This window comes from Podarcis vaucheri, assembly GCF_965113315.1.
Source record: "Podarcis vaucheri genome assembly, chromosome: 7".
In the NCBI taxonomy this organism is placed as follows: domain Eukaryota; kingdom Metazoa; phylum Chordata; class Lepidosauria; order Squamata; family Lacertidae; genus Podarcis; species Podarcis vaucheri.
The window spans coordinates 16,233,387-16,246,295 of NC_138765.1; the positions used below are offsets into that span (position 1 = coordinate 16,233,387).

At 42.5% G+C, this 12,909-nt stretch overlaps 1 protein-coding gene across 1 annotated transcript; it reads right to left on the reverse strand.

Moving 5' to 3' along the window:
• Positions 1-4,820: 4,820 nt before the first annotated feature.
• LOC309537979 (phospholipase A2 inhibitor and Ly6/PLAUR domain-containing protein-like) lies at positions 4,821-12,674 on the reverse strand. The gene is made up of 5 exons (XM_082233156.1): positions 12,631-12,674; positions 11,345-11,467; positions 9,327-9,476; positions 7,167-7,313; positions 4,821-5,254 (listed from the first exon to the last, which is right to left on the reverse strand). The coding sequence occupies exons 3-5, from the start codon at positions 9,376-9,378 to the stop codon at positions 5,082-5,084; spliced, it is 372 nt and encodes a 123-aa protein (XP_082089282.1). The 5' UTR covers positions 9,379-9,476; positions 11,345-11,467; positions 12,631-12,674; the 3' UTR covers positions 4,821-5,081.
• Positions 12,675-12,909: the final 235 nt, after the last annotated feature.

A 12,909-nucleotide genomic window follows, 5' to 3' on the forward strand; every position in this document is an offset into this window, starting at 1 on the left:
AACTCCGCCATTTGCCGATGGTGCTAACCCGGAAGTCGGGCTTTTACACCAATCCTGTGGGCCTCCAGCTCTGACCATTTTGCTTTCTAAATGTTCTCATATACTCCTTACAGTTCAAGAGTCCATTCACCTTGGAGACAAAGTTATTTTAAAGCTGATTTGAATGTATACCCCTCAACAGTCCCGATTTGGTCAGAATGGCTAGAGTATTCATTAATAAGTTGCCATGGGTTGTACCTTGATTCCAGGGTGTCCTGGTTTCTCCCTGCCAGCAGAGAAGGGTCACAGAAGCAGCTCCTGGGGTGGCAGCGGCATTGGGAAGGAGATGTGAGGGCTCCTTTCCCAAAGCCTAGTTAGTCCTTAAAAGGCTTTGGGAAGAAGATAGTTGGACTCTAGGACACTGTCAGAGTCCTCACGCCTCCTGCTGGAAGCACCTTTCAAACCAGAAATCAGGGGCTTGCCCAACCATTGCACTGCTCCTAGACCTCTGTCTTGTTCAGCCTGGGCACTAGTCAAAACCAACTATGAAAATCCTCATATATCCTCAGGGAGGCCCTCATAATGCCAGAGTGATCAAAAGCCAAGTAGGTAACCTATGGAAGAAGAAGCTGATCAAAAGCCAAGTAACCTATGGAAGAAGATGCTGACTTGGAGGAATTTATGGGCCAAGGGTAGGTGCCCAAGGATTCCAACTGGGAAGGACTGGTCCACTGAGGAGCAGGAAATTAAGGAAATTGGAAGTGCATCCTATATTTTTATATCGTAACACAAATCTCTTTTGTCATATTGGATGCCATCTTCTTAAGGAACTCTGTGGGAGTCAGCCAGGTGCCTCTTCCAGTCCAACCACACCTACACTGTCAGTAAATGGGTCCTTTAAATAAATGTGTTCCTCCCTCAGGCTTTTTGGTAAAACTGAGCTGGAAACAAACTAATCCTAATGAGGCACAAAGTAATCAACAATTAGCATGTCACACACATGCTCTTCCAAGACATCAGGTGAACCTGGGACGTGCTCGCATCCATGGGGCCATTCAAGTTTACACTGTCAGTTTGGTAGCTTATCAGTATTTTTAAAAATACTGTTATTGTATTTTTCTGAAATATGTATTCTGTACTTCTGGTGGATATTTGGATACAGTCTTGATCCAAACCAGTACCTCAGCTCTCTTTTGGCATCCTGGGTGATATATTTTGCTGGAGACATTGGGCAACAGAGAGAGGTCATTTAATTCCTGCTTTCTGGAATCGCCCAGACATCCTTTTACCCAGAGGTGTCTCCTGGACCTGAAGGGAAGAATTGTTAGCAAGAGCGTTGACATCCTAATATTCTGGGAGTGGGTGGGGTGTTTATAATGTAATCCCCACCCCCCGCCCACACTTTGGTTTATTTTTATTTTTAAAACATTTGAATACTGCCCTTCAGCTGTTGATTTCAGGGCACTTTACAAGAGAAAAACACAAAGCACATAATGAAAACCAGATGGACCCCTTCTCACAAACCAATACCCCCTCCCTCTCTGTGGGGTGTTGTTTGTTAGTTACTTTAAGCTGCCCTGGGCAAGATAGAAAGTAATGATTTTAATTAATCCATCGGTGATGATAATGATGATGCAAGCAACGCAAGCATGGCATCCAAAGAGAAACTTGCTTTTGCTGCAGCCCCTGCACACCGAACCTTGCTGGGGTGGGGGCTTGTCCTCCCTCAGGGTGGGGCAGGCACGTCCTTTGCAGGGGCTGCATCCAACAAGTGAGGTTTCCTTTGGTAAGGGGCAGGGGCAGGTTTAAAAAACCCCATCTTGTGAGAGTAGCTCACCGGCTGCTTCCCTGATGGGACAGGTGTGGCACAGGGTGGGCGCGTGCAGCATCAGAACATCCCCTCCCATGAGAGGAGATTGGGATGAGGCTGCTTGGTTTGTTTCTGGCAGAGGGAGCACGATAGGGAGGGTGAGGCCTCGGCAACAGCGGTCCAGCAGAATTCTTTTCACGATCAAACAGCCAATCACAATCTACAGGTTGGACATAGTGGAGCTACATGACTGAAAGGGTTGTAGATAACATCTCCTCTTGTAACCTATTTTCAGTGATCTGACTTCTGAACAGCTATTATGTCCATTTTAAACACACACACACACACACACACACACACACACACTCCTCTCTTTTTTCTCTTTTCTTTCTCCTCCCTCCCTTCCTTCAGTGTTTCTCTTTTTACTGTTTCTCATACTTCCCTCTTTATTTAACCTCCTTTCCTACTTTTATGATTTTCTAGCTTTTATACATCCTAGCAGCATCAACATTGCTATTAATTTTATTTTAAATATACCTCCTTCTACTCATTTCCTTTCTATGTGTGTGTCTTTTGTATTTGCTTATACTAACAGAATTTCTAAAGGATGAAGTAAAGTTATACTAACAGAATTTCTAAAGGATGAAGTAAAGTTATATGTGTGTAATCACATCTAAGAAAATGTGGCATTTCCCTTCTCCATGCATTTTCAATGTTTCATTAATTAGGAAACCCCCTTGCACTAAAAAAAGGGGGTCACAAAGATGAGGTAATGCTAAAATATCTCAATCACATGATGATATGAAACATTGGTCTGGGCTTAAAAAATAAAATAAAATAAAATAAAATGCTTAATGTGCTGCAAATTGTGGTGGTGGGGAATCTGAACCTGGTGCCAGTAACCAGGTGGAGAGGTGAAGTGGGCATCTCCTAGGGTGAGAGGCTGGGTGAGAAAAAGGAAAGGTCCAAGGTGAAAATGGGGAGGGCCTGTCATTGGGAGCCGGGGAATGTGCTTGTGACTTGTCAATGCTGTGACTTGTTTGCAAAGCATTTTGAGGATGAAATTGCTTGCATCCACTGGGAACCTGACTCAGCTGTTACAGCAGATGAAACTCAAGGGGTGTCCAGAGCACTGTCTAGCCCTGATGTGTTGGATGAGTTTCAATTAGCAAGATTCAGGAACATTGCCCGTTGCCCCTATTGTCTGAGGAAAAGTAGCAGGAAGGGGACAGCTGACTGGGTCAGGGAGGTGATTAATGCCTCCTTGAAAGAGGGCTTGGTCCCTATCTACTTGAAGGAGGCAGTGGTGTGCCATCATCACAGATTGGGTTACGTGGATCCCCCCCCCCAAGTTATTTCATAGTGGCCCTTGGAGGTGGGACATCTGAGATGGGACTTTTGGGGTGGAGTGTCATATGACATCTTTAATCAAACTCTAGAGGGGTGGGGCATAACCAATAGACAGGAGGTATTATACTAATACTACTGATGCCCGTTGTATGCATGATCAAAGTATCATGCCAGGCTGCTCAATCAGAGGAATTGGGGGGGCAGTGTCTATGGCACCCTGTCTGAAGGCAACTAGGAGAGACAGACAGAGCAGTTGCCATGCCCATCAACTTTGGGAGGGACCGGCTCCCTCAGGCATTTTATGGGGTGGGGGTGGGGATTGAAGACCCCTTGCCACCTTGGAGTTACCTCCTATGTAACCTGGTGTTTGTTCAGTGAAGGTCAGAATGCATATACTTTCTCTTAGGTATTTATTGACAAAATTTAAAAATGGGATGGAGGTTTCAAGGAGATACAGATTTTTAACATTAGAGAGCCTCTGTATTGGAATAAGATAATACTACAAATTATTGATGATTATGATCTTCCTTGAGATATTCTTACTGTGTTAGATATTGAGGTGACACCTTGTCATATGAAATTTCATATTTAGAAGCATAATTTCATGGTCAAATGTGCTCCTTGGAAAGTCTGTCCCAAGACATGTTGGCAGCTGAAGCAAACCACAAAATAGTGCCTTGCCATTTCAGGGAAGAAGAGATAAGTGCAGATCGACATCCGGAACAATGCGAAGGGTGAGGAATAAAGATCACCACAGGAAACAAGCATAGCAGGAGACCAGAAGTGCCTCCAATTGGCCAAGAGGCCACTGAAGAGGCAACCTGATTGTGGGGGAGGGGCAAATCTGGTCTTTAAGAAGCGCAGTGCGGCTGTTGTTGCCACTGTGCCAACAGCAGGGGCAAGGAATTCCTTGGAGACCAGATCTACTGCCCCTATGGACCCAGCCACCTAAGATGCTTGCCTCACCTTGCCTCATGGGGGGGAGGGGGAGACAGTCCTGCACCTTCGTATGCCAAAGTACCCATTCAGGCCCCTCACTATGTAAGCACATCACAAATACCAAATGGGGGAAAGCTTTTACAACTCTGTCATAGTTGAAGGCTGCTCTCGCCAGATCCCCTATGTCGTATGCCTATGTAAACCTAAGAGGCCTGAATATTCACCCAACTACTTACTGGTTTGTTCCATCTATGAGGACTTAAGAGAAGCTTTGTTCAAATATTTAAATCTCCCAGTTGAGAGATGGATTGGTTATATGATTAACTATTTATTAAGGGACAAATCCCCTTAGCCCTCTGAAAAATTGATCTGTTTTTCCTTTACAGTTCCGATTATGAGGAGATTGATTTGTAGGGATCAGTGCTATTTTTCTAGATTTGCAGGTGCCAGAGTTCACCACGAACTTGTTCCTTGTTCTCTTAGAATGGCAATGGCACTAATCTGAGAGATGCCTGAGCTGAGCTCCAATGAACTCTGCCTTAAAATATGCCCTAAGTTAAATCTTTCAAAGGAGAAACCTCATATCTAAGGAATCATCTGATTCTAATAATAATTTTAGTTGTGCAATGTGTTAATTTTGTTTTTATTCTGTTTTATGTATTGCGTCTTTCGTAATCGGTGTTGCTAAACAATAAATGATAATTGCATTTGTATCTGAAAGAAAAAGATCTGAGAACCAGCATTTGATTCTCCATAACCATTTATTTTGCATTGTAATCGTCATAATGAAAACTTAACTGTTTTTTAATGATACACAACAGGATTCTTTGAAGTTAGAATCCACAATTCCCATATTCTGACCTCTTTTTCTCTGCCCCTTGCTTCCCTTTACTTCCACCAAAAGCAAAAAAGAAAGAAACAGAGATCCTGAGTCCCGAATTTCAACACTAGGCCTCCAATTCCCCCTCATTGCCATAGATTTTGGAGGTCTACGCTGTCCCATTCACTCTTCATGTTCAGGCTTGTGTGAGATTCGTGAAGCATTGTAACAACTTTCTTGGGTAACAGAAAGGATAAAGATCCCATCTCCGATTAATTTTCTTTGCTTTCCCCCGATGGCACAAAAATCTGTTGTTCCACAACCTTGGAAAGTGAAACTGTGGGGTTGAAATACACCTGGGGGGGGGAGAAATGTTGACATTAGTCCTTTACTCAGGGACTAGGAGATGGTCCTTGTGATGGTGAATGATAATTTTAATAAGTTAGTTTTTAAAAAAGTATATTTAAGAAATCTGAGAAATATCATAATTTCCTCAGAACATGAATATACAACATTTTCAACATTAGAAGTTCAGGTAAAAAAGTTAGATCAGATATAATTAAAAATTGCTATCATACCCAAAGGACTCTCAAGACACAAAGATTTTTAATAAACAGCTTATACTTATAAGATATAATGAAATCAGAGAATTTGAAAACAGGCCTAATTGATAAGATTAACCAAATCAAATTCTTGTGGGCAGGTGAGTAGCAATAAAATGGGTGGAATTCTATCCCCCCCCCCATCTCCTGGGCATATTAAAAGTCACATGCTATGGCCACACAGCAAGATCTGAGAACAACACTCCCACCTTGGTGTCTGAACCTTGAGTGTGTGAACCTGCCATAAGTCAACAGGGTGATTCAGCAGCAAAAAAAGCTGGTGATGCACTTCATTGTCTCTCAGGATGGTTGGGTGCCAACTGAGGCTCCCTCATTGCCCTACTGTGATCTAAGTATCCAGAGAATCCTCCTTTTATTTTACCATATCTATTTTCATGTTAAACACATCAAACATAAAGCAGGTGAAAACGGCGAATCCCAAGGGCCAATCAGGTACTCACCTCAGAATTCTTACTCAACCCTTAAAAGAGAAAATAGCAAAGCCAAGGCTGTAAAGGGAAGCAGAAATAAGAGAAGAAAGAATGTAGGGCAGAAGCATCACAAATGGCCTGGAATCTGCCTCTGTCCTTCTGAGGCAAATCAGCCATATGCCCCTCCCCCATTCATTCCAAATTCCCTCCCAATGTAGCATTATTCCTGAAAAATTTGCTGATAGGGAAGTCTCCATCTAAAACTAGATCTAGACACATCAAAAATTGATTTACAGTGGTACCTCGGGTTACAAACACTTTGGGTTAAAGTCTCTTTACGGATGTAGCTAAATCATGACATCAACAAAATAATGTTGTAGAAAGGAACATATCCTCTATCTCTTCCTCCTTTTGTGTATCCCCTAAATGAATTCTGAGGTTTTTCCCAATTCTGTGGAGCAGATTTTGGGAGGATTCAGAGCACATACATGCAAAAGAGAGAGGAAATTCTTTTGCACAACTGTAAATCTTTACACTAATGGTCCGAGTTAACCAGATACTGCTCATTGTCACAGAATTTAAGGAAATGTAATACATTCCTTTTACATAATAAATATTTGTTTTGAGCAAGACGGACACATTTTGTCCTGGACTGCATCCCAGTGGTGGAGAGATCCGGATTCAACTGGGGTGAAGCAATCAATGCACTTTTTTTACTTTTGTTCAGAAGAAGAAGAAGAAGAAGAAGAAGAAGAAGAGGAGGAGGAGGAGGAGTTTGGATTTGATATCCCGCCTTTCACTCCCCTTCAAGAGTCTCAAAGCGGCTAACAATCTCCTTTCCCTTCCTCCCCCACAACAAACACTCTGTGAGGTGAGTGGGGCTGAGAGACTTCAAAGAAGTGTGACTGGCCCAAGGTCACCCAGCAGCTGCATGTGGAGGAGCGGAGACGCGAACCCGGTTCCCCAGAGTACGTGACTACCGCTCTTAACCACTACACCACACTCTGAATCCTCCTTCCGGACAAGCAAGTGGCATTATGAGAGTTAAAGGACACAGACCAGGCAGGCAAAACAATACGGAAGGGTGCAGAGTCGGGTCAGTGAGAGATATGATCCCTCTCATTGTTCGTGCAACATGCAAGGGAAAAGGAGGAAGGGAGAGAAGGAGACAAGGAGAGAGCCTGCATGACCAAGAATTACTAGGCCTTTTTTCCTTGTCTGAGTAGCAATGTTACCGGTAAGAAGAGCTACTTTGGATTGAATGCACTGGGTCTCATTCTCAAGGCAGTTGATGGTCTTCTCACTTTTACACATTATGGTTCCTTTAGAAAAGCAGGATGGGCAACGCAAACCATTTTCAGCCAGCATGTTGCGATCAGGAACTGCCAAAATCAAAAGTATAGTGAGCATGTTAATGTCTTCGTCTGTTTTTGTATCTCTGTGTTGTATTAATGGAATCCACCCTAGGGCCTTCCAGTTTTGGTGGGGCAGTTGCAAGTACTCTTGGATAAAATATAATCTAGACACAATCTGGGTTCAGGACTGAGCATGGGACAAAGTCACCATTGTTCTCTGAGATGAATGACCTTTACATAAAGGGGGGTGGGGGAGTGTGAACTTTCTTCCCTTCTCAATCTCTCAGAAGGTTTTCCTGTCATTGATTATGGTGCAGCCTGTATGAAAAGGTATACTCTTAGTCCCTTATCTTTGTACAGAATTTCTGGCTGTCTTTTGCACTTCCGCAATGAACTTTCTGTGAATTCCCTGAGACCTGCAGGTACAGGGCAGTATATAAATTCAATAAATTATATTAATTAAGAATAACTGCCAGCTTAGACAGTGCTTATTTTGTCAATTAAAAGACTGACCAGAAACAGTTCAAGGGTCATTTAGGAGGACACCTGGATAAGATAGATGGGTGGTAACCATCTAATTTGGGCCATCAAATTGAATGTTATCTTAAAGGGACCATAACCTGTTTATGAGCTGTTCATGCACCTAGGTATCCAATTATATTGCATGAAATATCATTCACGGCTAATTATGCATAGGGAATGTTATAAAGGCATCTTGACGATTGTATTCTTATCCCCGATTTTTATTTTTTTTATTTTACTTATCCACTTGATTACTTAATGTAGGCAAAGTTCCTAAACTGACATAACTGACACTTCTTTAGACACTTCTAAATCCTCAGAAATCAACATGACTCATGCCAGAAGTAATCTACTTCTGAGGTAACTGTTTTGGGGAAGTGGGTCATTAAAATAGCAGATTAGCACAGCAGCACAACAAAGAAATGGAAGCTGCTCCCTGTGTAGTAATAAAACCAGGATTAGGTTTTATTAGAATATGAGGAATGTGACCATTCCCGAGAAAAGACAAACTACCAAGGCAAGGATGCTGCTGTGCCTATGAGAGGGACAGGACATATTCTGGTGGATGTCTTCATTGTAGGCTTCAGGTTGTATATATTGATGCATAACCATATATGATAAAGACACCAGAGTGCATTATGGTCCCACAGGAAACACAGAGCCTGGGTTACAGCATGCCTGGTACCCATGGAATCTCACATCACTTGGATATAGGGGCGATGTGTAACCATATCTTGACATACAGTAAAAACATGGCTGCACAAGGGGCACTGGCACTGTGCAGGATCAGATCCTCCCACCTATCAGTAGGATGATCTAATCCTGCATGGTGCTCCTTTGAGGGGCAGGAAGAAGGAGAGGCCTGGTTGGAAAGGCAACCCATCCCTTCTCTGGCTGACGTAGCTGCCAAGTAAAAGGTAAAGGGACCCCTGACTATTAGGTCCAGTTGCAGATGACTCTGGGGTTGCGGTGTTCATCTCAATTTATTGGCCGAGGGAGCCGGTGTTTGTCTGCAACCAGCCTCCAGGTCATCTGGCAGCATGACTAAGCCACTTCTGACGAACCAGATCAGCGCACAGAAATGCTGTGTACCTTCCCGTCGGAGCAGTACCTATTTATCTACTTGCACTTCGTGCTTTTGAACTGCTAGGTTGGCAGGAGCAGGGACCGAGCAACGGGAGCTCACCCCATTGCCAGGATTTGAACCGTCGAACTTCTGATCGGCAAGCCCTAGCCTCTGTGGTTTAACCCACAGCGCCACCCGTGTCTCTAGCTAGGTCCCTCTTTTTCGCAGTTTCTCCTCATGACTCCCCGTCCTGCCTGACTCTCCATCCCTTGAGAGTCCCTAATAGTCCTGAGCTACTCAACCCAACCTGTAGCCACCTGGGGCTGTCTCACCCCATTTGAATGAGGCACAGATTCTCTGAGTACTGCTGATTGACTAAGGATCCAGGCCATGGCCAAATTCAGGGAAAAACTCTAACATGTTAATGATTCTAAATTGATGCAGAAACGTACGGCTGAGAGTTGCATTGTTACACAGTTCAGTTTTGCAGCAGTTCTTCTTCATCTGAAAGAATTTACCATCCCCTGCAGTGAAGCTGTAATGGCCTGAGGAACAGGCAATGGATAGCGAGCATCTATTCACAATTTGCTCTTGGAATTTCACTATGAAAAGAATTTGAAATAAATATTTAGATATGGAGGTTTATTGCTCCTAAAACACATTCATTGTAGTGGTTCCAATTTTCTGTAATGTCTGAAGGAGAACCTTTTCAAACAAACAACATGCAAAATATTATTAAATTCTACAATCTAAGGTGATGGGCTTTATTAATTTATATTTACGTACACACACCTATATATCATTGAAAGAAAAATATCAAAATGATCCCACTCATAATACATAAAGCATACAATAAAAACTTTGTAAAAAGAAAAGAAACAGATATCAATTAACCAATGGAAGGATGTATTCTGAATGGCTTGTATGAGCCTGGTGGAATACAAATTTTTCTGCAGGCATTTAAAAGATGCTTGCCAAGGATGGGTTGAATAATAGTGAGAGTAGAGAAGCCAATATAACTCAGATGATACTACCCTGGCCTTGGCTAAGTTCCTCTCAGAAGTAATAAGAAATAGAAACCTACATACTGTGGATAAAACAATGTGACCACTTTTTAATCTTCCCTGTATTTCTTTTTCTTTTTTGCTTTTGAAAATGATTTTGTGGGTCTTTCAACCGAAATAAATAACGTTCTTCTTCTTGTCAGTATAAGTTGCATTTTCAGCTGAATTTGGGGGAACCACTTGAAGCAGCAATTTTGCATAGCTATTTAAATGGCTTTTGTTTGATTTTCTCAATGCAAACAGCTAGAAGTCTGTAAAATTTGATAATAAACCCAATTTGCAATGGAGCATGAATAATTTTGATTGCAACCGTAGTTTGTAAAATACAACCAAAGCTTTCAAAGCTTTATTACGATCATAAAAGGTAAAGGTAAAGGGACCCCTGACCATTAGGTCCAGTCGTAACCGACTCTGGGGTTGCGGCCCTCTGTAAAAGGCATTAAATTTGGAATGAATGTAGAACTTCATTTCAGGTCCAATCTGCAGCATGAAGTATCATGGCTTCTTCTATACTTCTGACAATACATGTGCCATACACTGCATTCTCTCTGCTAGTCGATCATAACCATTTACAGGGTGGGAAAATACTTCCCTGAACTCCTGTTGCCCAACCCAAGATACTTGGCAGAGGTTGAAAGACTGTCTCAAGGCAAATAAAAAAAAAATGTAGCATCAACACTGACAACTGGGAAACACTGGCCTGCAAGCACTCCAGTTGGAGAACAGCCTTTAACAAAGGTGTCATAGGCTTTCAAGACACTTGAACTCAGGACGCAAGGGAGAAACATGCTAGCAGGAAGGCACGCTTGGCAAATCCACACCTTGATCAACTCCTGTCTGGAAACCAATGCCCCCACTGTGGAAGGACGTGTGGATCCAGAATTGGCCTCCACAGTCACTTACGGACTCATTGTTAAAACCGTGTTTATGGAAGACAAACTTACTCAGCTACAAGTGATCGCCAAGGAAGAAGACTTGGCAGGGCACTTCAACTGCACCAACCTCACTGTCCCATTCCCCCTCTCCCTCCAAGTATGTAGCAATGATGTAGGAACAGATGGTCAAGTGAGCACCACCATCCCACCCAGAATAGCCCCAAGGTATTTTGGCACCTGAGGCAAAACACAAAATGGTGGTTGAATATGTACATCAAGATGGAAATCTGATGCTTGTGATCAGGTGACTTTAGATTCCCCATTTTCAAATGTTAGTGATTCCTTACTGCAGGATTGAGAAGCTATGATCTTCCAGATGCTGCTGGACTACATCTCCCATCATCTCTGACTGGTGGCCAGGATAGATGAGGCAGATGGGAGTTCTCATTCATCTACATCTTATGTGCCACAGCTTCCTTACAACTAATTTAGTAATTCCAAAAACAAAAGACAAAAACAGATAAATCTTACCTAGATTTGTACGCAGAACACTGGCAGCACAGGAATCTAGACCAAATTTACAATATGTTCTTTCATAGTGATCATATGTCAGTCCAGTACTGTTAAATGCCTCTATGCACTTCAGAGGCAATGCTGAGGACAGGAGCAAAAGATTAGTTCATGGATTGTTATTGTCATTAACATTATTATTATTTGGTTTTGAGGTTTCCTTCATTTGACACAGAGAAGGAGGTGAGAGAGAATTAAATCTTTTAAATGAAATGGAGTTCAAGTTAACAAGATCTTTCAATAAAATGAAATGAGTAAAAGCCATTGGCCAGAACACTGGTTTAATTATTTCCAAGAGGTAAACCCTCCCTGTCCAATGGCCCATTTTCCCTCCCATCCACTCTATCACTTCAATGCCTCCCCTCCCCTTACTGTTCAATTACAATCTTAGACATGAGTTTAGATAAAGGAGCAAAGGCCAGATGAGCAGGAGGAAGGCTTATCCCATCATTTAGGCATGAAAAAAAAAGCATTGTGGAAACTGGGTATCCTCTGCAGGAAAACTCTGTCCCATCACTTACTAGACCTGTTGGGGAGCAGATTTTGCATTTCAACCAGTTTTAAGCAGAGTTAAATGAACAGGGTTAGATCCAGGTTAAGAGAGTTGGTCTTTAAGGGTTCTACTAGCTATGCTAGGGCAACTCACCTATGAAAAATGTTGACGATGTTTTTTGGTTTTTTTTTGGAGGGGGTTAGGACAGTTAAGAGGGGGGAGAGGGGACGTCCTGGAAGCACATACTGTTCTGCATGACATGGACAAAGTGGAAATACAAACATTTTGATCCCTCTCTCGTAAGACTTGAATGGCCTCACAAAAGGTTTAGGCAAATGATGCAGAATTAGGCTACCAGTGGCTACTAAACATAGTACCTTCAGTTACTAGCATATTTCAAATATCATTATAAAATTCTATCCATTTTAGTTGCTCTTGGCTTCTAATTTTTTTGATTTATTTGTTTTCTGCACTTGCCCCCAAGCAGCTCAAGGCTGTGCACATGGTTCTCTGCTCCTCATTTTATCCTCACAAGAACCCTGTGAGGTAAGTTAACCTGAGGTATAGTGACTGGTCCAGGATCTCCCAGTGAGCTTTGTGGCTGAGTGGGGATTTGAACCCTGGTCTCCTGGATCCTTGCCTGACCCTCTAATTACTACAACACAATAGCTCTCTTAAATTCAGCTCTCCGGATTCCTCTGTCCTCTAAATATTATTACTGTAAAAGTTCCCCAGCCTACTGGTTCCCACTTACCTGGAGAAAGCAGGGCCAAGAGGAGGCATGTGCTCAGGAGTGCCTTCATCATTCTAGAAAGAGAACTGATGCACATAGAGTCTTACTTGGAGGGATTTATAGGCTACGTGTTTGTGCTGCAGGCAACACTTTGGCATAAAGACATAGAGAAAATGATGAAATTCAAAGCTCACTGTTGAAATTCTCTGAATTATTTCACCACAATCTCATTAGTTGTCAACAGGCACTTTTCAAATTTTTTCTTCTATACAGTTACCGTATTTTTCGTTCTATAGGACA

Coding starts and splice junctions, on each gene's coding strand:
- LOC309537979 (XM_082233156.1), bottom strand. CDS start 9,378: ATGAAGAAGAACTGCTGCAAAACTGAACTGTGTAACAATGCAACTCTC. Junction 7,314..9,326: donor TAACAATGCAACTCTCAGCC/GTACGTTTCTGC, acceptor TGATTTTGGCAG/TTCCTGATCGCAACATGCTG. Junction 5,255..7,166: donor CAAAGTAGCTCTTCTTACCG/GTAACATTGCTA, acceptor TCCCCCCCCCAG/GTGTATTTCAACCCCACAGT.